The sequence below is a fragment of the Struthio camelus genome, chromosome 2, assembly GCF_040807025.1.
Source record: "Struthio camelus isolate bStrCam1 chromosome 2, bStrCam1.hap1, whole genome shotgun sequence".
NCBI classification, from domain to species: Eukaryota; Metazoa; Chordata; class Aves; order Struthioniformes; family Struthionidae; genus Struthio; species Struthio camelus.
The window spans coordinates 132,434,843-132,460,493 of record NC_090943.1 but is presented as its reverse complement, the minus strand read 5'-3'; the positions used below and the strand labels follow the sequence as shown (position 1 = coordinate 132,460,493).

General features: G+C 36.7%; 1 protein-coding gene across 2 annotated transcripts; it reads right to left on the bottom strand.

Moving 5' to 3' along the window:
* Window positions 1-604: 604 nt before the first annotated feature.
* MYBL1 (MYB proto-oncogene like 1) lies at window positions 605-25,651 on the bottom strand. Of its 2 annotated transcripts, XM_068932586.1 has the most exons (16): window positions 25,486-25,651; window positions 20,202-20,307; window positions 20,005-20,076; window positions 17,027-17,119; window positions 15,821-16,041; window positions 13,831-14,014; window positions 13,524-13,598; window positions 11,754-11,858; window positions 10,256-10,489; window positions 9,665-10,033; window positions 9,035-9,177; window positions 8,510-8,624; window positions 6,760-6,876; window positions 6,571-6,675; window positions 4,442-4,621; window positions 605-3,224 (listed from the first exon to the last, which is right to left on the bottom strand). In XM_068932586.1, exons 1-16 carry the CDS (start codon window positions 25,503-25,505, stop codon window positions 3,096-3,098), a joined length of 2,268 nt encoding a protein of 755 aa, XP_068788687.1. In that variant the 5' UTR covers window positions 25,506-25,651; the 3' UTR covers window positions 605-3,095. The 2 variants fall into 2 exon arrangements, with proteins under 2 accessions (XP_068788687.1, XP_068788686.1); XM_068932585.1 differs by lacking the exon at window positions 13,524-13,598 and having other exon boundaries at window positions 25,486-25,595.

Here is a 25,651-nt window from a genome sequence, read left to right as displayed (position 1 = left end):
CGAGTTCTACCTCACTTAAAGGATGGTGCAGTCTTTGAAGGAAAACAAAAGGAATCTGACCCACTATACTTAAAGTGCTAATGGAGTTAAAATGGAAGTCCAAAAGTGTGATGCCAGTGTATACTCCAAAGAAATATTGTTTTATAAAGTTGGTAAAGGAGCAGTGCTCTCCTCAAGGCAAGAGGAGACTGTTACGCAAGGAGCTGGTAATTTCCCTTTGTCAAGGAATGCACTGTGGTATTTGAGGAAATATGTTATTTAATTCTCAGGGTATACTGCACATCAATTACAAGGATTATCATATGTATCATGTCATTGCTTCACGATTTTAAAGATCTTTTAAAAGAACTTAATACTAAACAGGAGATCTACAAACAGTAAAACAGGCAAGTTAAAAATCCCACTGCTTAAAAAAAAAAAAAAAACCACGACAACTTTAACACAAACTGGTTACAAGATCATAAGGAGGCATTTTCCCCTACCACATCAACTACTATGGAATTAGCAAAGCATTCAGATACTACTTAGACTCAAACACGCAAACAAACAGTTACAGGAGAGCACTGAGGGTTTAAGTTCTCAAATAAGAGACATTTCCAGTAACCTGGTACATAGAAGCTTTATTTCTGCCATTAATATGGTCTGTATTGTATGTGAGATTCTCTTACATAAAACAAGTTTGTAGTACAACAAAAACTGAGATTAATCAAGGCATTTGTTGTACATTATGTCAAACTTTAAAACAAAAAAATGGAATAATGTATTAAATTTCTCATGCAAGTTTGGCAGCTGCATGTACAATCTACTTATAAACTGAAAGAAATGCAAATGCACACAACATTCAAAAAGTAATAAAAGATGCCTGACATATCAAAGATTAAAATCTTCTTGCTAAAGCAACAAAGTAGGAGTTAACTAGACGATCCAACCAATACTAACACAAATTAATACTACTTACCATAAATCTACACTTAAACTTGGTATAGGCAGTTTTGGTGATGCCACTTCTACTGAAATATCATCCAGATTCTAGATATTTATTCTCTCTCAAGGTGTTATTTTGTCCTTCATGAATTCATTTTGTGCTGGAAGCAGCGTTTTTGTTGTTAAATCCATTGTGAAACTGAACCCATCTAAACCTACTACTGCCAAGGATCCCAGTCACCTCCTCTCCATTTTCATAGGTGAGGAGTAAACCTGGCATAACGGGTATTTTGCAACCGCCCTGCTTACTGTATTCCCCCCGCCCCTTAAAATTTTCACCTGAATTAAAAATTGCTAAAAATGTTTTTATGCCTACTACTGCCATAGCTAGGCAAACATTTAATATCAAAAAGCTCCTAAAAATAAGGATTGTATAAGCTTTGAGATGTTTAAAAAAGTTTAAGAACCAATTACCTTCCTAGCGCCACTCATCATGTTACAATTTTCCACCATAAAACTATCGCTACCATCTTTGATATTGAAGTGATAGGAATACTTTCCACACCCTGCATAGTACTGGTTGATCTCATAAAGTTAACTAGAGAACCTGACATCATTTTCGTAGTTTTACATACAGTGCATATGATGCTCGCTCTTTCCATCTCTCATAGCAGCAAGCCGATTCTGCCACTATCTATAGCAGCACACCCGGGAGTGGAGAGGAAGAGTGTCTGAATTATAAATAGCTAAAACTACAGTGTACATTTCTATTTACCTGTCAGTATTTGTTGATAGCACACCATTATAATTTGCTAGAAATGAACTACATAAAAATCTCTACAACAAAAGCAAACCAAGACATTCCTTTAAAAAAGAAAACATAAAATAAGTGCAAATACCTAAAATAGGCAACTAAAGCAACTGTTGCGACCTGTATAAGTTTAAATAAGGACAAAAAGATTTTCATAAATAAAAGAATGTTCTCTTTGCTCTTCAAACGTTCAGTAAATATATAATGGTCAAAACTAAGTGCAGATAACTGTTTTGAGAAACAAGGTGCCGAGTTCCTTTTTTTTTAAAAAGTTACAATAAAATGCATTAATTTTTAGTTCCTATGTAGGACAAAGTATTCCCAGGTCACAGATAGGACCCTAAGCTTGCTCTCTAAATATATTTAGCAAATTACAGGAACAGTTACTGTATAATACAGGTATACCTTGTAACTATTTCATAGACCAACATGATTTAAGGGTTTATAGTGCAATCTTTATGTAGATGTAACATACAGTATAGATTTGTACACTTCACCACTGGAATTCTTCTGCTATTCCATACTTTAAGGTAAAAGTTAGACTTGTCCTTTTTCCATTTTTGCTGTTATAACAGGAAACAACGTTGGCTTCTAGACAACCTGCATACACATAAATATCTACATTTAAGCTTTAAAATGAAAATAAATTATAAAAACAGACTCCTTTCCAATTTACAAAATTTTCCCTGCTCCTACAAACTGTACAATACATTCAACAATCATCTCATTTTGAGATTTATGAAGAAAATACTGATGCTTTACACTAAAACCTAATTCATCCCCTCTGCCTATTTCTAGTACCATTCCCAAATAAATATATTTAACACTGTAGTTAATTTTTTTTTTTTGCAGCATACCAAAAAATTAGTAGTGCAACTTTCTATCCTTCCTTTATACTCCTTTCCATTGTGTTTCTTTATATACTAGAGAAATGCTACATAAGCAAAAAGCACATTCAGTCACATATGTTGCTCATTCAGAAATCAGTAAGGACCTATAAGCCTACTCTTATGTAGGAACTGCAGTAACAGGAAAGAAAGCAAATCAAAAGAATAAATATGAAAAATGGACCTAAGAACTGTATGTTGATGTGTACTATAACACTCTTTACCATTCTTTTTATAGTATTTGAAGTTTTTTGTGTTTTTTTTTAATATTTAAGGAATTCATTGCAGAATTGTTTGTACTATCCCTTCATAATGGCAGCAAAAGCTTCATGTCTGCTCTTTGTCTACCAAAAAAGAAAGGAAGCTTTAAGGCTGTCTCAAAATAAAGAATTAATTTACAAGTATTTTGCTGGAGTCTCTCTCAAGACATGTCAGTCATAATGGAAAGAGATGGTTGTCAGTTGCAGTGATCATCACAGTATCAGAGCCCTTGAAGTGCTGTTGGTAGCTGTGTAAGTGCTCAGATATCTTCTCGCTTGTTCAGTCATGATAAGCTGGTCTTCTGTTTTTCCATAAACAACTGCTTCCCACTCATAATTTGACTGCATAAAATAAAATTCAGTTAATGAGAGTTCTCTTAACTTTAAGGATTAAGTCTTTTAGTTAAGCAATTCTCATTATTTTAATTATTAATTAACTCTCATTATTAATTCTCATTAATAAATTGTCAAATTCTAGCAATACTGTACTGTATTTTTACGGAGAGGGACCTTGTTCTACAATACTGCATACCTAAAATCTGTGACAAAGCTCTCACCCCTTAATCCAGCTCACCACCAGTATATCCATGTTATGTTTTAAGTTCTAAAACACAACATGAGAAAGGTTCTTAAGAAGAGATTAGTTCAACAGTTAATACATAATAGGGAAGTAAATTAGCTTCATTTTGGATATCTTTCACTTGTATTGACAACTGTCTGGAGACACCAAGAAAGGCAAAACGATTCTGGCAACTGAAACAAGGAAGGGGGTGGGGGGAAAAAAAAAAAAAGAGTAAAGTACTTCATTGAAAAAGAACTGGCAGCTGTAAGAGAACAGTCACACATTTTGGGAATGTACTAGAAGTGACAGAGGAACTAGGACCAAGAATAATGAATGGAAGAATAATGGGGCCACTACTCCTGCTTCCATCATAAAACAAACACATACACACTGAATGTTTATATGATTTATTCAATCTCAAGCTGATTTGTAGTATCTCTAGATTGGACCTGACAGTTGCAGACTGTAGTGTAATATGAGGAAGGCAAGTTTCTCCCTCCCACAACATGAGCTAGAAACTGATCCAACAGAACCAGTTATGCATATAGACACACAGAAAATTAGCCATTTGAGTTTCCCAGTAATTCTGTAGGACTTGATTCATGGAAAGGATTCATAACTAGAGAAACAAGTAAACTGAGGGAGGGTTTCTCAGGGGAAAAAAGGAGAAAGATGGTTCAAACAATAGTGGTATGGTATGACTAAGAACCCCTTTCAAGTATGTTCTTGAATGCATAATTCTGGACCAGACAGATGTGTTTAAATCTTTATTAGAAACCACTAAGTGGCTTCTAATAAACATCAGAACCTTATTTAAAGAACTTAAACATGAATAGTATTTCATGGACAAATGAGCAACTTGTGAAAAATAATGATCTTGGAAACACTGATCCAAACTAAATAACTGAACAGAACAATTCTGGACATTAGAATGAGATAGAAAATAAAAAGTTAATAGTTAATCTGCTAAAAATAACAGAATGTTTTCAATCCAGACCTGAAGAGATTTCTCCATTTTGACATTTTTTGAAGAACATGCACTCCATTTCTTCTTAATTACTGCATTTGCTTTGTTTGCTGAATTTGTATCCTGTTTTTCTGATGTCAGGTTACATCTGTTGTCATGTATTTCCAACAATGGTATCATTAATAAAGATGTGGTATACACATTTTCCGACTGATGACAAAAAAGAGGGTAGGGAACAGGAATCATATTTAGTATTTCATAAAAATATAATCGTTAACTGCTCTGATCAGAGAAGCCAAAATGAAAACAAAGCACCTACTTAACAGGTAGACTCTTCGGAATAAATTTGAGAGAAAAAAATAATAAAACAAATACTACACAAAAAACTAGCCCAGGCTATACGAGGATTCATAGTCACTGTCGAGTACCATATAACAATTAGCTGCCAGCACGATTTGGGCATTGAATAGATTGTTTCTCTTTTGTATAACGCTGACTACATTTGGTTAAAAACGAGACCTGATAAAGCCAAGCAGTAACTACAAAACAGTTTTAAGAAAAACAGCTTATAATCCAGTTCTAGTACAACTCTTGTATAACTAAGGACAAGGAGTCTACAGTTAAAATACTAAGCCCGTATCAGTACTGACGGGAGGAAGTGCTTTAAGAAATGAAATGATCGCTCGATTGACCATTCAACAAATGAGTTTCAAATGCTGATAATTTTTACGGAAAGGAAGAAGAAAAACATTTCATGTTTATTACAGCAAGGCAGAAGCAAGGTGCATGACAAGTCTTTAAGAGAAGAAAGTTACATAAGAGCAACTGGTAAGTGTACTTGCTTGCTTACCAAAATACCTCATTAAAGTCTTTTAAACTACCTTTACATATTTATTCTACCTGGGACCTTACTCCTAACCGACCTCCCCGTGCACAAGCAATTTCCCCTTAAGGATCAGTGCATTCTTCATTTAAGTCGGGCACTGCCAGGTACTGCCACCATCTCCCTTCTTCACAGCGGGGAACATTTCTGTCGCATCAACATTGAGTGAAACAGAGTGAAAGCCCAATCAACTGCCTCAGCTACCCTTGATTTTAACTTAATAACCTGAAGATCAGTGATACACAACACACAATGCCATATCAAAATATTGCAAAGAGAATACTGGGCATTCTGTTTTTATTTTGAATGGTTGCAGCAACACTATTAACAAGAAGGCAGAGAGATATTCACAGGGAACCAGGGAATTCCACTAGGTGGCAGAGCATCCAACACCCAAGGCTTAGCAGAGTTTTTATGAAGCATTCAAGAAGGGAATTTAGAAAGCTAGCCACAACAGTCAGAAAGGGGTAGGATATAAACACCTCTTCATTTCAGGAACGTTGGCATCTACCTCCTGAACATAACTCTATACCTGACCAAGATTCACAGACATTTATGCTTTCAGGATTAAACAGCTACATGCGTTATTTTAAGAATGATATTAGAATGAAGTTTTCCCACAAACTACAAGAATAACGTTTTATTTATTCATTCAATCATCCAGTTAAAAAATACTGAGCTACTTTTTAAAGAAAGGAGGGACAAAACAGCCCCACCTCCAAACTCCTCATGCCCTAGTTGTTGAGAGAGAAGTATTCAAATTCCTTTAGAGAGAAGACCGCAAAACCTCATTTTCTACATGCTTGATATTTCTTAAAGTAATGTAAAGTAGTAAGAGGAAAAACATGTCACTTAACATGCGGTTAAGAATCCTCAGAACTTGTCTACTAAACTGTTTAGCATGCTAAACAGAGGCCAGTATCATCTACTTAGTGAATCAGAGCGCTTCAATATGATAATATATATTAAGTGTAGAGTTAATCAGGATGGAAGCAGCTGTGCTAAGACAGCAAAGGCATCCAGAGTACTCTCCCAGCTGAAACTTCCCACTTCTCTGCCCTAAGTAGGGTGAAGGAAGAATTCATGCATGGAAGCCCAATATCCAAGTATTGCTCAAGTATTTAAACTAACATTTCAAAGTGAAGGAAACTTTCACTTCACAAATTTATGAATCCAGCCTGCAACCAAACTCTTTGTTTTAGCTGATATAGTGCAAGACATTCAATTCTACATTAATGCTGCTGCCAGTGATGCTATTCAGTAGTTTAATACCCACCTGTACATCCAAAGTACCATCTTCTGTAAAGAGTGGGGCACCAAGCTCTTCTTTTTCCCATGGATCTAGGACCAGTGATTTTCTGACTTTCTTAGTAGAATTGTGCTGCAATCAACGTTTTACAGAAGTTCTTAAAAATCTTGGTTAAAAGCAGTTATTTCCTATCTGAAAGCATTATTGCAATGTTACCTCTTGCTTGCAGCTTTTATACACAGAGTCATCTTCCTCCTTGAAAAATATGTCTGTTCCAGTTTCCTCTTTCAAAACTTCCCTAATATCTTCCTCTAAGAAGGCAAGTGGTTGTGACTAAATTGATTAAAATTGGAGAAGAAAAACATAGGAAGCGTATTAGTTACTGCTCTTCATCATATCCTACATTCACCTAATTTAGGTGAGCTAAATCTGTTACTGGATTTTGCAGGGTCTTTAAGAATGCAGATTATCATATTTAACAACTATACAACAAGATTTCAAGGCTATGCAATTTTATAATTCATATTACTCCACACTGTTTTTAGCCAGATAAAATGTACATACACACACTGCCTTGTAAGAACACAAGGTAGCACTGAAGACATGTAAACTATTTACCTGTTTGTGTTTATTAGCGATAGTTATCCATAGACAAAAGGGATAAAAAATTCTTTATACATAGCAATATAAAAAAACTGTACTATAAAAGTATGCCTCTCGTTGGAAAAGGAATATATATTAATCTTTCAACACTAATCTTTGAATAGGACATTGATAGTCCTAAGTACAGTACAGAATTTCACAGAAGCCATACAGATGGCTCCTTTGTGTACGAACAGGAGAAGAATTCCCTTAAGCCCTCAAAATTTGATTTTGAACAGGAGGTTAACAGTGGACAGAAACAGGAATGTCAAACCACTCCATTTGCATAGTGAGAGACTGCGAATCTATAGGGTAACACAGATGGTGCCAAGCCCTGTGGCAAAGTCTGAGCTACCTTCTGTGTTTGCAGAAAAGTAGTAGTCAATATATATTGCTGGAAATTATTCAGCATTTGAAAGGCACATGTCTACTGGATTCCAAAAGTTATTACGCATTAAAACGCCTTAGCAAGGCTAAGGAGCAAAAATCTGATGCTCTGAAAAAAGCATGGTTACACAACCAGAAGAGACTTCTGTGACAGCTATAAGAATCAGAGCAGTCATGAATTACTATGTTATTTAGTTTCTAGGATCAAGAAAATTCTAAACTTTACTCAAGAAAACCCTACGAAAGATAAAATACTAAAATCTTCCCAACAAAAAAATGCTCAGTATACTAGCCTGCTGTAGCAAACAGCTGGTTTAATTCCTAGTATTGTAGAACCAAAACCAGAAAAAAAAAAAAGCTCATCTCTTACACAGCCCAGAAGTTCCAAAGATAATGAAGTTTTTCAAGTCAAGTGTGAAAGTTGCTTAAAATAATGAAGTCAGTCACACTCATCTGCACCAGCCTGCTTTATCCAATTGAAGGAGCCACACCCACTCACTCTCACTTAAAAAATTCCTATTGAAAAACTAGAACACCAAATTATTAAAATAAAATTCTCAATGATGTTAGTGTCTACTAGGTGATAGAGCGTTAGTAAGACTACCCCAATTTAAAATATCTCATAAACACAGAACCGATGTGTTAGCTCTGTCCTTGTCAGCAGTTACAGAAAACTGCTATGGATCAAATGAGTAGATGGACTGAATACAGACCAAAAAAGCAATGCCTCCATCCCACACTGAGGGATACTAGTCTGTCCTTCGTGGAAGGCCTGAAACATTGTTGATCCACTGTCTAGCTATTCTCCAGGATAATACTGAAAGATCCCAAAACATTAGATGGCTTTCCAAAATCATGCTTAGGCTTGTTATCTCAAAAACAAGAGGCCATTCAGACTACTTTAACAGAAACAAGATAGATTTATGTCATCACATACCATCAGTTTGAGGGGGCCATACTTTTTTTCCTGAGCAGCCAGAGCATTTTTAAAAGGAGTTGGCGTCCTTGGTGTTGAACCCAGCAGAGATCTTCTAATTGTGGGAGTTCTAAAACTATTCAAACACAGAAAAGCACTTATATAAGCATTTTAATATTTTAATTTATCAAAAAAGATGTAATAATATGAATTTAAGTTATTCAAACATTTTTAAATACCTTAATTTACACAACAGGTATCACCACCACAAATCAGGAAGTACTGAATTACTATAAAATTGCCCCTGGTGTATATAAATGTAATTGCATTTTGTTCTGTACTTATTTTAAAAAAAAATTAGTGAGTGCAAATCACTTCCTGTGAAGTAAAGGGAGGAGGCCAATTTATGTCTGTATACAAGTAGTTACATGTCAGGGTTTTTTGAACTCATTCGTAGCATACAAGTAGACTAATTTCACAACGTTCAGAAAAAGAACTTGCTTTTATTTGAAAAACACCACCAGATCCTTAATGCAATAACCCTACCCTGCATTTTCCTTTTGATCTTTTGGTGTCATTTCCTTGTGTAGAGGAGTTGTAATTAGAACCTTCTGTCCACAGATCGGAGTGGATGTAAATGGAGGATTTTCAAGGTTAAACTGTTCATTTCCAGAGCAAGTGTTGAAAAACTAAAGACAAGAGGAAAAAAAAGCTAACTTAAATGACGTTACAGTTGTATTGAACAATTAAAAAAAAAAACACACATACACACAAATTATCTGAAGGGGTTTTACTGACAAACTCCAATAAGCTATTTTAAACTTATACTCCAGGGCATTTGCCAAATTCATTAGTGAAACCATGCTTTTTAAAATACCTACCGTTTGCTTAGGTCACAGACCCAAGGACAAATTAGAATTTTCAACAATATCTCCATGAGAAAGCATGAGCTGAGGCAGAAGACTTCTCACCACAAAAGTCAATCTTCAAAACTGAAGTACATTATTTAAAAAAAAAAAAAAAAAAAAACAATAGACTACCCTTAAGCAGATGTTTTAAGAAGATTTTTGGACATATTTGTTAGACTACAACATATTACTAGGGAGAAAGTATTTGAAGTTTATGAACCACTCACTGCAATACTCATAACTTAGCTATATTTAAAAAGAAGCTTACCTGTGATGGAGAAAATGGTAGTGTTTTCACTGGTGTGTGCTTTAGTGCAACATTGATGGCATCATTACACAAGCCATCATTCAGTTCATTAACTGGTGATTGCCCAACACGCAATCTCTTTTTCTTTCTTAGGATAGTAGGTGGAGTGCTGAATTTGGTTAGGTTTGGGGTTGCTGAAAAAACTGCTTCTTCCTCACCACTGATGCCACTGGGTTTTTTGCCATCAAGCACAACACTAACATTAAACTGGCACTCTGTAGCCCCTTCATTGTGTTGAATTCGCATTAGTTTTACTGGAGCTGGCTTGACGGGAGATGCAACAGCCTCTGAAAGGTCAAAACTGGTGACATCACTCCAAGCTACAGGATCCTATGAGGTAAGATGCAAAACAGAAGTACAAATAGGCTTATCCAAGATTGCAACACAGCGTCACAGTCAGTCTAACAGCTCTCTACCTCCAGAAGCCATATACACAGTTAATTATTCTCCTTGTACCTTTTCAAAATATGTAATTCAAAAATACCTTATATACATGGAATCAATTTTGACATCTCCAAATAAATATTTTTTAGAATGAATACCCAGACTTACAGATTCAATAAGCTCTAGTGTCTCTGCAAATTCTGGAATGGTTTGTAAAGATGACAACACAGCATTTGCTTCCACAGCCAAATACTTAGTGGGTGAATTCTGCTGAACAGATGTGCCCTGGGTTTCATCCATGCTGTAGAATTCACTTGTTTGCTCCCCAAGGCTATTTAGTGTATTAGACACACTGTCTTCCAAGACAAAACTTCCAGACCAACTAGGCAGATTTCCAGCTTGCTAAAAAGTATGAAGAAATGTGTTAATGATATTCAACTTGGAAATCAAAAATGACTAAATTATGTGAAGGGGAGGAAAATATGTGGAATGACTAAGCACAACTGCTAATTTTTGCATTTTCAAACAAGTTATCTGTTTGCATTAACAAAGTTACAATCTTCCCCTTGCAGCAGCAGATTCAACATTCTTTTATCTCACCCCTCATTCATATAAGATTCAAATCCAGTCTTATGTGTGCTTATACTTAGGTCGTTATGGGATATATTGGAAGCCATCTCTGATGCAAGTTTCCTGTGCTCCTGAACATGAGAATATTATGAAGTCATCTTCATTGCAGTATATAGATGCATGTTAAGACTAGAAACTGTTTCTAAAACATGAAATACCCCTAATATGATCAGATATCTTTTAATGAAGATTCCATGTTGCTTTACTTAACTTCCAAATGGTTACCCATCTTAGTATACTGCTTAGTACTCAAGATTAAGAGTTAAATTTTCATTTTAAAAAACCCTAAAAATAAAGTAGATCCTACTATATAAGCAGAATGTTGCAGTGTTTCAGGAGTATCTCAGGAATAGTTCAACTACATAAAAACTGTAGAACTATCTGTAACCTAAATTAGCGGGCAGTGTGGTTGGGTTAGTTAGGTATTCGACATTGCTCAGAGTCCCATTCCTGACTAAATAAATAAGCGTCATCTGCAAGTTTCCTCCCTTTCCACTAAAGAACAAACATTTTTGTACATGAAAATGTACACATTATTTATGCGAGTTTCTGTCAAATCGTCTCTTTGAACTTGCAGACATTAGGTACTGCAAGCATTCACACAGGAGTTTCACAAAAATCTCATCGATGGGACCAGAGATAGCCTTTTGAAATCAAAAAGGGCAGAGCCTATATATTTTTCACTTTTCACTGTTGATCAGAGGATTAACATAGCTGACCTACAAAACCAAATAGAGAAGATAATAATCTCGAAGAGGTAGCAAACGTTTAAAATCCTGGGTCTTAAGTTAGGAATGAGTGGCAAACAGCAAGTCCCATTTCTGCTGTTTTCAGAATTTAGAGAATTACACTAAAAATATTTTGCCTCAAATTTATATAGAGACTTTGTTTTACAACCCAGCTTCCATACTAAGTTTGATTAAGTTTAGAGAGTCAGATAAAAATATCATACAAAACCAAACATCCATCACTAAATTGCTGAGGATTAATTTCAGTAAAGCAAATTCAAATATTTATAGAAATGTACAATTCTTACAGATGATACTCGTTTTCTTCTGATTTCATTCTCTGCAGACATAAGCAGCAACTCAAGTTCCTTTATTTTCTTTTCTTTATCAGGATCATCATCAATAAATGATTGCTGAAACATTTAAGAAAGAAGTCATTACTATTTTTGCTCTTCTCCTCCCCATCACATAATAAAAATTTTACATTATACCTCAACTACATTTTTAACAACAGTCTGCACATACTGGAACCAGCTGTATCATGTTATGTAATGCAGTAGTCACTTGCAAGCAAAACAACTCCAGCAATTAATAAGAGACTGATTTGATTTTAAAGCAATATTTTACAACTCTAAAAGGTTTCCAATACGGTCTGTAGATGTTCAGTATGCTACAGCAGATTAACTGAAAACTACTAAGTTCCAGCTCTAATCAACCTAACAGTACGAGCACTCAGGTAGACATGTTCACCAGATTTTTGAATTTGATTATCCTCAACAAGTGTGCAAGACAGTGTTTCAAACCAACATTTGCTGATGGAGTATCTATACAAACAATCCTGCTACTACTATTGGAAAAGAAAAGGACCTAGCTGTTTTTTGTCTCCTTGTATCTTTCCAATATTGCTACATAAGCTAAAGAATTTGTTTAAAAAAAGAAAACATGACAAGTGAGAACGTACACCATGAGTTTCAAAACTAGTTACACTCCCTTTTATAACTCCCTTTCCTGTTTAGGGAGGACTTCAAGGAGCAGAAAGTATCTTAAAATTCTCTTCAAGGGGCAATCCAGAGTGTTAAAGGCTACACAAAGCTTTATTATGATTTGCACTCTTCCCAGTACAGAAGATAGAGTAAGAAACCAGTGGAACTCTCTTCTCAGTATATGAAAAAGATGAACGGCACAGCGCAACTTAAGGTAAGGTACAGCCTTCTACCAAATGCCTTCAACACATCTAGCTCAACCAAAATATTTTTCCCTTTCATCCAAACAACTATTTTACTAAACCTAGATTTACAACAATTCTTCTAGAAAGTCCTAGCACAAACCAAGTTCTCTTTCCCATCTGTAACACTTGGCGTTTCTGACATTCTGATTCCAACTGAGCCAGTATCACGAGCAGAAGGAAACTAATATACCCATTAATGTTCTTTTTGCTTTCAAATCCCTTAATACTTTAATATTTATAGTGCTGCAAAACAGCCTATTTAAGTGAGTGACAGAGGTTTATCAGTCAGAAAAACGTCTAGTCTTCAGCATATTTAGAGTCAAAGATAAATCACAGTACGTTATTTGAACTGAATCTTTCAGATGGGGTTGTATTTATTGCATATATAAGGAAACAAAATCCTACCCTTTAATATCACAGAAGCTTGGTAATACAAACAAGTCATAATTCTAACCTAAAATTTAATTAGTAGACTATTTTAAGCCATATGTGTCAGAAATAAGCACAGTCGTTACATGGATTTACATAACCCCACACAAAGAAATAACTTATCACACCCTGCAATGTCATCTTATAAAGCTCTCTTATGTAAAAAAAGTACAACTTGGATCCACTTGCAGCACTGAGGTCTGTGAAGACAGGTCCTTTTTTCCTGCTGAGAACTCCCATTTAAGTAGTAAAAGCTATTTACAAACAGAGGAATGTTTATGTAAATTTAGACAAAGGATAAAAAATTACAGACATTTTCAAGATACAGGGTTTTTTGCTTTTTTTTTTTTTTTAAACTCTTCATTATACAGCACAATACAAAGTATATTTTGTTCATTAACATTACCCAGTAACAATTTACCTGAATTAAGTTAGAAGAAGCTGAAGCATGTTCTATACAGCTGCCTTCTGGTGAGGCATACTGGTATGCTGGAATCTAAGAGACATATATCACTTTACATATTCTAAAGAAAAGGAGTCTATAAAATCATCTCTAGGTTATTGTACTTACATCTATGATTACATTTTAGAAATCTTAAGTTACCAAACTATAAAGGAAAATACTTAACAGATTTTTTTTTTTTTTTTTTTTTCAGATTCATTTCCATTTCCAAATCCAATTAATGATTCAAAGCTGGGAAACTAATTATCATGGATTTAGAACTTACATGCGTCTGAACAGGTATGTAAAATTGACTCTGAGTTTGCAAGTGTTCCATAGTTGCACAAGGCTTGTGCTGAAGTTTGGATGAACTACCTCTTTCGGATTTTATACCATCTTGTAGATATCCTTCCTGTTCCACCTTTCTTCGCATTGTTGAGTTCCAGTGATTTTTAATGGAATTATCTGTCCTAAAATGAAAGTGTACATACATAATTGGCTTCCATATCTCAGAAAGTTTAAAATACGGCACACAGTTTACAGAGTTTTTACATTAGGTTAATCCAAAGCCACAAATCGAGATAGCTTGAGCAGCTTTGACTGAGGTTTCCATTCTCAGTGGTTTCTTGACAGAATTACTGGAAGCCTGCTGTTTTCCAAATTTTTTTCCCTGAATTTTAAGTCTGAGGGAAATTTAAAAGTAAATGAAAAATCTTGCTTCTGGCTGCTATTATGGGCGAGAACCCTTTTTCTTGGATACTTCAAGGACAGCCATACATTCTCTATTGCTACATCATTTTACCCTCTTAGCATCCGTTACAAACTTGCAAGAGAACATTAAGCTTAGCTGCAGCATAGCAAGGGTAATGTGGCTAATGTTTGCTGCCAGAAAACATCTCTTCTAAAATGACAGCCTGCATCCCCAGCTCCTAAAGTAGCATGTGCAGTTTTGTGGAAGAACATCCTACTATCTCTTGGTGCCCTGATCTTGTAAGAAAGCAAACATGGCAAAGACCAGTACCCATTTATGGATTGCCACTCCCTTGGAAAGAGAAGGCCTGCAGCTTGACAAATATGCTGAAGTTACTTTTAACACTAGACAATCATTAAGGTGAGAGCAGAGAATGAATGTATCTATTACAGTCTAAATACTAGGAACATTACTTCTAGTGTTAGAGAGAGGTATACAGAAATAAAGAATGAGGCTTAAATCCATAACTTAAGTTTAACTCCAAGAGGTATTTCCCCTTTTCATCCTCCTACTGTCAAACTCCTCACAAATTTCTCAGTCAAGGATCCAATTTTTAGGTAAGACTCATCTTGGATTTACTTTCACCGAATAAGTTAGTGCATCGGAAACGCCTCTGTCCTTGCATACGCCCTGCAGTGCCATTCAGATTCAATCCATTCCCTTCCTATTCCTCAAAAGGACTTCCTGCAATTCATGAATTCAATACTTAAGCAAAATGTCGAGTTTTGAAACACGCATCCCAAAGGACTCACTCTCCCAACATAACAAGAGCTGATGTGCCTTAGGCGCAGCTAGACAGTCACCACCTGAACACACAAATAGAGTTTAGAGAGGACCAGCTTAACGCTGAATTTCAATTAATAGTGTAGGCTAAAAATTTCATTAAACTCTTCATACCCTGAAATGTTATTTTCTACAGCATATAAGTCAGCAATCACTCTTAAAACAAACAAAAGGAGAACAATACATATAGTTCATTCTTAACTCTATAGAGACTACATGGTAACCAACTAGCTTCGCAATGCATGACTCCCAAACCTAGGCTTTGAAGGTTATTAACACAGTCTGCTTTTCAAACTTCCAATTTTAAGTATTCTGCAAAACTCCCCCCAAAACTTCTGATCTTAAACCAAAAAGAAAGTCATCTCAAATGCATATTAATGAAGGCACTTTAACAACCAGTCATAGGTCTGCAAGGCAGATTCTACCGCTATTACTTGCGGTTAGTACCTTACCTCCTCAGCTCTGCTACAGCTTTTTCAGCTGCTAGAAATTAGATGAATTACAAGTTAGGCGTTTGAAGGAACCTGCAGGGTGTTAGAGGTTTTTCACTGATTTTGTATTCTAGATTTTTAAGAACATAGAAGCAAATGCGTAAGAGATGTGTTTCAGTATCTATCAAGATAAAGATATGGTGACTTAAAGTTCAACAGGTGTTTGTTAACTAAAATATTACATTGGAAAGACTTCTTTAATGCCTGCTTTCCATATTCCCATATTTAATACAAATAAAGTTGAAAAGCACCTTCCAGGAAGAAGTTTTGCAATTTCAGCCCATCGGTTTCCCAAACGCTTGTGAGCTTCGTAGATTATTCTGTCCTCTTCTTCTGTCCATGAAGATTTTTTTACCTCAGGATTGAGATGGTTATGCCATCTCTCCCTGCATTGCTTGCCTATTCTTCCTTTCAGGTGCTTTGCAATTAAAGACCAGCGCTTTGGACCATACTTCTGAACTAATTCAATAACCTGGAACACAGATGAAAGCATGTTAGAAAGCAAAGTTAAGTCTTGGAAAAAGACTGAAGAAACTGATAAACTCACATTTTAGAATAGGACTGTTAACAGTTAATTTGACAAAAAACTAGTCCGATAGAGGCAGGCAGTTACTTGGGTTTTTAAAAATTGTTGTCAATAAAAAAATCTAATCTGTTATTATACACTAAAGCTAGTGAATCTGGACTTAAGTGTATACTGATGCACATACTTTTTGCAAATTTCAGGATCCTCATAGTAGGAAGCTCCAAAAAGACCAAGCAGCTGGTGAATATACATTAAAAAAAAATCCCAGCCTCCATCTCATCTTTTTTTGTTGTTTTATTATACATTATTAGAAACTTTTTTCTCAAAGGAGGACTGATGAGAGCTATGAAATAACATATTAAGCAAATCATATTCAGAACTTCACAAACACTAGTTTGAAACAGCTTAAATTAGTTTTAAATAATGGGGACAAGCAGTCTATTTCAAATATCACATCTGAAAGCTGAACGTATCTCTCCCTAAAGTGCAGCCCCGGTTTTACAGGAAAAGAGATGCAGTGTGGATTAACAAAAGTTGGCAAAAGGAATTTTAAAAGCCATTCCAGCTTAATTAACACTACAGCACAAACAAATTTCCAACCCCATTCCCAACCCCTTTAAAGTCTGGTGGTTTTGAGGAACAAACGATGTAAACGACACCTTCAATCTTTAGTGCCAGAAAGAGGTCTCCTCTACTTTGTGAGCTAGAGCAGTTCAGCTAGCAATCTGAGCACAGAGAAATGAAATACTTGAAAAGACCAGACATTCCCTCTACTTAAGAGCAGCTAGATTTTTACTTAGCATAAATATAATGCAATTATCCATGTCACAAGATGTGTCAAATACAACGTGCAGGGATGAGAACAAAGAATCTTCACATTCTTAACAGTCAAATACTACCAAAAAAACCAGTATTAAATAGTTTTCATTACCCTTTGATCTTCTTCTTTAGTCCAGGGACCTTTAATCAGTTCCGGGTTTAGTACCTTCTGCCATCGATGCTGGCACTGAAAATCTGAACGATTCTGAAATAGTTTTAGAAGACGATGTTCACCTATTAAACTCTTAGCTACAAAACATTGTAAGTATTAGCTAGCAATGATTTTTAGCTTATTTCAAAGACTTGTGTATGATAGTCATGTTCTCCCTTATGATTTCTTCTTCTGTTTGCTTACAAAAACTCTTCTCAAAAAAAAAAAAAGACAAGAACTCCCCGACACTTGCCTGAAGTTCTAAACTAATTATTTCAATGCTCTTCAAATTTAGACCTTGAAAGAAAAAAAAAAAATACTATTTCTGTCACTGCACCTTCTGTGATCTGTAAGTGATTTGCACTTTTCTGCAATTTTACTGAAGATCTTCTGAAATAATGTTCCCAGCTACAGAACAGAAGTAAGCTTTCACTTAACTTTCTAAGAAGTACCTGTAAGAAAGTTTGGGACTATCAGGGTAGTTGGTCAAATCCCCAAAATATGCATATAAGGGCCTCCCTAGCACTAGATGTTAATAAACCTTTTATGATACCAGGACAAGCAAAATTGCTCTTTTCTGTGCAAGACGCTGGACGAGTAGCAATTATCACAATTTTGCTGGGCTTGTCTACCAAGTGAAGACATTACCATGTTACGACGAAGTTAAAAAAAAAAAAGAGGTAATCTGCAAGGCCCCCTCAACTAAAAAAAAAAAAAAAAAAACACGGACACCACCCCACAAGAACCCAAAACACTATTATACCCCAAATGAGGTGGATCACAATACTTTCAAGTTAGTCACAAGTAAGCACTGTATGTTTAAAAGCATACTACAATGTGCTATTAAACAGCATTTCCTGGTGAGAACAAGCCATAACAGGCAGACTTTCCACAGAGACCAATTATTCCCATTTTCAAGGGAAGAAAGAGTTTGAAGTCATGGTCTTGTGGTGTTCAATCTTCCAGATGTTTCTGAAATCTCGACATATTTAGGGGAGGAGAGCAAGAACAATGATGGGTTAAAGCAAAATCATTTCAGGTCTGCCTTAGCTATGATAAATTGAAAGAACATAAGCTGCATTCCCTCTCTAAGCCATCTTTAAGTTCACTTTACTTTTCAGGGCAGGATGGAGGGAAGGCTCATTTGTACCCAGTCCAACATTGAGACTGAGGGAGTTCTGAAAAGATGGCAGTTTCTGAACACCTTTATTTGCTAATAATTCAAAATATAGTTGGTTTTCCTAGCAAAGGAGTGTCAGTAACAAGGTAAGTGCTATCTATGCCCGCCTTTACTTGACTTTGTGAAGAGTAACCTAATCCTCCATGCATGTTTTCCACAACAGCTGGGAAACCTTTTTTCCAACCTCACCTAGCCACAGTTGAACAATAGTTTTTCCTGCAGCCTAGCTGCCATTCCCACTTCTACCATTGACTAATTCCACCCTTGTAACTGCACAGGAACCAAACTAAGAAAAGTGAAGCATTCCCATCAGTAAACATTATGAGCCCAATCTGATTCTATCCTCAATTTCAAGAAAAGGACAGTAACAAAAATAAAAAGTGATAAATCACACCTTAAGCCAAAATTAAGGAAAACATCCTATCTTGCGTTCAATAGCAGGATGAAAAAAGCTACCCACTCCCTCAGCTGTGTCATATCATGTCTGCTTCCTTCCCCATCTGCTGAAAACAAATGTTTTTGGAGACAGAAGAACTTTATGAAATACTTCTGTTTAGATTTGTCAAATGCAACTCCTAACCACATATGTAGCTCAGTATCACCAAGCACTATTTTTGGGAATATCTTAATAAAACTCTCTTTCTCCTTCTGCCATTTGCTCACTCCATTGTTTCTGGAAGGGGCTAATGTACATATATGGAATAGTGATTTCCCTGTGCACACCTTAAATTTAGGAGCCTTGAGTTTGTTCCTTAATATTTATTCCTTACTCACAAAAAAAAAAAAAAAAAAATCAGAAGCAACATAATTGCACAAACATGACAAGAACAAACAGAAGTTGAAGTTGTTTAGAATTTTGTGAAGCTTTTAGAATTCAAGTTTATTTTCACCTAGTTACACATGAATTTCATGCTACTATGTCTTTCCATTCAATATTTTAAGAACATCAACCAGGCTTTTTAATTTTTTTGATTTCGAAGATGTGAACATTCTACTCTACTTTTAGGTAACGATTTAATTCTTTTTTTAGAGTCAAGGTATGCTTTTATAGTAGGCATTTTGTAACATTCAATCAGAAGATAAAGAAACATAACTGATTCCAGTTGTAGGTATTTTCTAGCAGTCCAGCTCATATGATTGTTTTCATAGCTGAGGAGTCATTCAGTGATGAAATGAGTAAAGGAGTTGTTGGTTCAAACTCACCAATGGAATAGAACAGAGTATTTTAAAAATAACAGCAGGACAAGAAACCCACCAAGGTTCCAGACTTCGTAACCAAAAATATCGGTGAGGGGCAAAAGTTCACATTTGTTAGGGACTAAACACACACACACACACACAGAAGCCTTTTCCTTAAGTTGTTCAGGGAATTGTTCCTGCTCCTTTCAAGCGGTCTTTTAGGTGTGACCCCACTCTCCTATTTATTTCAGAAGGTATCTGTGAATTGTAGATATAACCACCATAAAGGATGCAATTGACAGAAAGTAGTAATATTCCAGAACGAATAGAAAATGTGAATACAAAGTATCAATTATTTTTGATCACTTCAGACCACTGTTCATTATGAGTCTCAGTTTGAGCTGATAAGGTCTTTTAAGGTCTGAGCTAGATTTCAAGTCCAAGTTACAAGCACCTGTTGAAATAGTCTTGTCCAGTAAGTGTTTCTGACTCCTCTATCACTTCATTTCCAAACTAGATACGTGACCAAAGCAAATAAGTATTAAAAGGAAACTTAACTGAAACAAAGATTCACACTTACTTGTAGATGACTAGCAATGAAAGCCCAATCATCTGTACCATTTTGCTCTACCAGCTTCTTCAGCTTTTCATCCTGTTAAGACATAACCTCAGCCAATAAATATATTATGTGCTATCCCAATATAACACTAAAGAATAACACACTTCAGTGTCTTTCCAATATTACATAGGAAGGAAAGTAAAACAAAAAAATATCACCTCATCACGCGTCCATTTCACCCGGTTGCATATCTTCTTCAATCCTTTTTGCTGTGGTACTTCATAGTCATGATCTGCATACTGAAGGTCATCATCTTCTTCCTCACTACATAGAAGTAGGGTTTAAAATAACAGTGAATAACTTATCTTTTTATTTCTAATTACAGATATTAGATGATGTACGATTCAGTTTTTTCCCCTAACAGGATACATTATTCTAAAATGACATATATAATTTGCAGGTACATAAAAAACTGCCTTCAGAAGTGGTCAATATTCACTACATTAAAGGAACAGAATTCGTCTGATTTGCAAGATCACGTGCAGGGATACAGACAGACAACTCATTTTAAGTCAAGACTTAAATCTGAAGCAAAAGCTCTTTGTTAGGATTCATAAGTGTGGCACAAAAACATGATCTATTTTACACCATTGAGCATAAAAGATTAAGAGGTTTATTAAACCTCAAGAAATGTATAAAGAGACCATTTTCCATTATGTTGGATTCTAACAAGCGAAGGAAGCGCTTGCTGAATTCTATTTTTAACCAAATAGCGTTCACTAATTCCTGGCTTTAAAAAAGTCATAGTGCTAAACATCAACACAGTTTTAGATTTAATACCCAGTACAAAAAGCAATCAGCATTTCATAACTCAACTGGACCCAACCTTTTTCCCATCCAACCTTCGGCTAGAAGAGCTCCAAATGAACACTCATCTTTTAACAGTATAGGAAAGAGGATATAATGTGAAACATATCCCTGCCAGAGGGCTACCTAAGGCCAGTGGATGGAAAAGCAGGAGTATTTTCTTTTTTGGGGTCAGGGGGTTGCACTCTGAGGGGAGTGAGGGGTAGTGAGCCACCGAAAAGAAAATGAACATCAAATAACCTAGCGTCAACCTGAGATTTTAAGTTGCCTCTTGCCTTGAAGTGTTGCTTCACAAAGTTCCAGGAAGTAGATACAAATCCCAACTTTGAAGACAGAAATACTCCAGATAGACAGAACTACTGTATCAGTGCTGACCCTCTAACCTGAGAGGCAGGGAGATAGGAAATCAGGTAACCTCTGTGACTCCACACAGATCACACTCCATCTACAGGAGAAACGTACGCTTCACAGCCTTGGTAAACAAAGCCTTATAAACAAGGGGCATGGGAAAATGTTTCCTGGAAGTGTAACTTAAACTTATCCTGCATCAGTGACTCAAGTTAGACAGCATGAATGCAGACAAACGCAGAAATCTCGGCCTAACAGTGAGAAGGGCAGGTCCTCTGTATTAGTTATGGCAAAGACATATAGAAGGGACCCACAACAAGATATACAGCTTTTAATTAAAAGGAGTTTTACACTGCAATCTCAGTTTACACACATACTTTGTAATCAGTATAAAGATCAATATAAATATCATCAGTTCATGCTTCAGGAAAAAAAATTAGTTCTCAGACTTGAAAATTACTTTATTTTTTTTCAGTCAAAGGTAAATAAATCCCTTCACAGTAATAAAGTTAACCAGTGCGTCTATCACAAAAAATGGATTAGAAGGCAGATTTCTAAACAAAATATCATTTTTCCAGGATATGTAACTTATCCATATATGTTGATCAAACATTTATGTATAGTTGCCATTTCACATGAAATGCAGTTAACATAAAATATTTTCTCCACAACTAACATGAATGTACAGTTATTTTGATAGAGCACTACTACAAGATTGGATCTGCAAGAGTTGGGCACATCCTATATATTTAACACTGCTTTTGCATCCAACATCACAACTTTCATGTGGATTTTCCCTACTTAACTACAAGATGCAGTAGAACTAGTTAAACATGTACAAATATTAAAGCTTTCAAGAGCCAGTGAAATACAAGACAATAAACTTGTCTAAAGGTCAACACCAAGTTCTTCCCAGTACTCGAAGAGTCAAAAAAAAAAAAAAAAAGGCTGCAAAGCTAGTGCAAAACTCTTAAAAGAAAAAATTGTTTTAAAATAAGTGGTTTAGGACCTAATAAAATAGAATTTAGGCCCACAGGTATCTAAGTTTTCCTTTCCTTTTCCCTCCTGTCCTCTTTTTTTCATCCACATTCCACAGGCTCTGGCCAAAGTTCAGGAGCACATCTTAGCATCATAATCCTATTCCATCGCAAGTAAACCATACAGTTTAGTTATAACTAAAATTCAGCCTTGTGGTCAAGCTATTTGTCAACCTGTTCTCCTTACTCAGCCACTGCATAGTGAACCAAATCAAGAACTGAAGCTTAAGTTATGTGAACAAGGTGTGGGGACAGGGCCACAACATTTGAATCAGATAATGTAAATGTAAAATGCTGTTCTACATTCTGTTCCAAATTATAACACAGTGCCATTAATTTAATTTTCACTCAGTTACTACCTCCAAAATGTACCAGGTTTTATACAAGATCGGCAAAAAAATAACTAAGACTTAAAAAAAAAAAAAGTGACAACTTCAGATAAACTAATCGTTACTTCTAAAAAGAATTACTGCATCATAAAACATTAACACTTATCCTTAGATCACCTGTAGATTTGCAAGGAGATGAGAAGATATGACTTATGTTCCTTACACATTAAAGTGTGCATGTATTTGAGCTATACTAGGGTGCCTAAACTCAGTGATCAAACACACACAGTATGACAGCTCCCTAGTTTCTCCAGCTTTCTAGACCAGCAGGAAGAAATTGACTTGAATTCATTTTTGTTTCATTCAAGGTTAAAAGTTTTAATCAATATTCTAAGTGTAAAATGGTTAGGTGTTTAATATTAAAGTTCAAAATATTTTTCACTGACATACTGAAAGTGTTAGGTAAAGATCAGTGCTCTATAAACTTCCACAAAGGTACACCACAGCTTTTTCCCCACATTAAAACTAACAGTTTGGAAGTCAGAACAGTACAGGCATTACTGCATAGTCATATATAATCTTCTGCAACTTAGCAATGTTAGTTAGCTCTATTAAAATAATTAGAACTGAAATAATATCTCTGTTTAACCCATTGTATTCCGTTTTCAGAATCACTGCTGTTGAGAGGAATAATTCACATGTCCCTTCTAGGTCGAGCTGCCTTCACATTCAGGAAGATAACAAGGAACCATCTGATGCTCAGTTCGTGTTTGTAACATCATGCTAAAAGCTTAATAATAATAACAACACTTTAAAAAGAGGGGAAAGAAAGAAAAGGATGCTGGACACAAGGCGCTGGTGCCGAGGAGGGCAGCGGAAGCCGTGGGGGCCCAGCTGGCAGCGGCAGTTGGGACGGATTCACCCTCAGGTTCCAGGGAGGCGGCGCATTCCAAGCCCTGCCCGCGCCCCCCGGCCCCCTCCTCCCACGTCCATGGGCGAAAACCAGCTCACCACAGAGCAAGCCCCCTTGCACCTCGGGTCAACACGAAGCGCCGTTTACTTTTTGGCCTCGCTTAGAATGGGACACCAGTAGACTGTAAGTTAAATGTATGTGAAGGTCTGGGGCTATTAACTTCAGATATTGCTTTAGGGGGAAGAAGAGACTGTCAAATGTGTTAGAATTGTCAAAGGAACTACAATAACCTTTCTCAGTTATGAAACTGCAGTGAAATATTGCATGAGAGTGGAACGCTGCCATGTAATTTCATCAAACAAGAAATTTGAAACATTAGGGGGGAAAAAAAAGTACTTCAAGAATTCTGTGCTAGCTATCTTCAAATAAAACTCACCTTGATTTTCTCTTCCTTTATTTTGCAGCTCTGAGTTGGGTACCATTGAAAGAAAAAAACAGATCTTCCAAATGCGAAAAAATCAAGCATAGTTTAACAGAATTAAACTTAATACCATGTGGAACAAAACAGTTATATTTCCTCCTTACTCTACATCTAGATTAATGATCTTGAAAGCATCTCGATGTAAACTTATACTATGATGATTAGTTTCAGGAATGTCATCATCATACACTGATAAGGTATTCTTCTAGGGTTATTGATCTCGAACCAGAAGTTCCTCTGCGATCCACAACTAGTTTTATTTTCAAATATAAGATGAAAGCACTTCATATCCGTAAGGGAAAATACAAGTTACAGCTTTGTAAAGATGAAATTATCGGTTACAATACCATAGATGGAATTTCTGAAGTTACGGAATGCAAGTTAAGAGTAACAGAAAACACTCTCTATGCACTGTTGTCTTGCAGACTGCTAAATTATGACAGTTCCAGCAGCTACCCTCTGCAAGCAAAGCCTCTTAATGAACCTTTCCCCATTTCTTACACAATTACAGCCCAAAAGTACTGCCTTCTTGTTTGACTTTCAGTTTTGCAGAAAAATAATATTAATTTGTGAACTCTTTCACTCTTCAGAAGAGATGCAGCACAGGCAGGTTTAGTAGATTTTGTAAGTGAAACTTTGAAGCCATCCTCACTTCCACAGGAAGCATGGTTTCACAGCAAACCCCAGATGCCATAGATAGGAAAAGATGCTAAATGAGTAATACTAATGTGAAAGCTTTCTCAGTCCCAATCCTTTTTTAAAGCACTACTTTATCAGTTTTCAGAAACTGATTTTCTATTCAGGGCAAAAATAACCATGGCAATAAAACAGTTCTCCAACATTCATCTTTTAAATACAAAGTGAAGACACATGTGTTTTCTTATAAATGAAAGAAAAGTGTATCTGGGGCTGCTGTTGAAGTTTGAGAGAAACGCTCTTCAGGAGATTTCAGGCTAGCTTATGACATCCTCAATCAAGGAACATGCCAAGTGAGAGTAAACGGGTTCATTTAAGATATTCGGCCAAGCAGCAGGCCTGAACATCAATTTCAAGCCTCAAGCCTGACATGCAGGCAGCGCAGAAACAACTCAGAAATAGAAAAGCAAGAAATAACACACCAGCAGCAGGAAAACAAGCAGCAGGAAAAGTCACTGTGGAAGCAAAGTTGTCGTGGGGGACAGGGCCAGCGACCGCAAGAAGCAGGAGCCGAGGAGGTTGCCTAGGTAAGCTACAACAAAGAGGCAGAGCAAAAAAGGGCGCAGGTGGGAGCAGCCTACAGGTGCGAGGAGCAGTTTATACCCGCGAGGTGATGCGGGGCAGCCAGGGGGAAGACGGGTGCCGCGCCTGTGGGGGTGCAGGGCCAGGAGGGCTGAGAGGGACAGCGGGAGCGACACCAGAGCGCGGGAGGCCACGAGCGGAGCCGGCACAGCCCGGCCCGGGGAGCCGCGGAGGGGGGGGGGGGCGGCACCGGGCAGGCCTGGCCGGGGGAGGGGTAAGATGGCGCAGCGCTCGCGCAGCCACACTCACCTGCGCGGTCTCTTCGCCATCCTCGGGGCGCACCATGGGGGGGGGCGCCAAGGCAGCAGGGTGCAGCCCCCGCCCGGGCTCCTCCTCCCGCAGCCGCCCCGCTGGCCGCCCCGGGGCGGCGGAAGGGACAGCGTCGCGGCGGGCGGCGGGCGGCTGGCGGTGACTT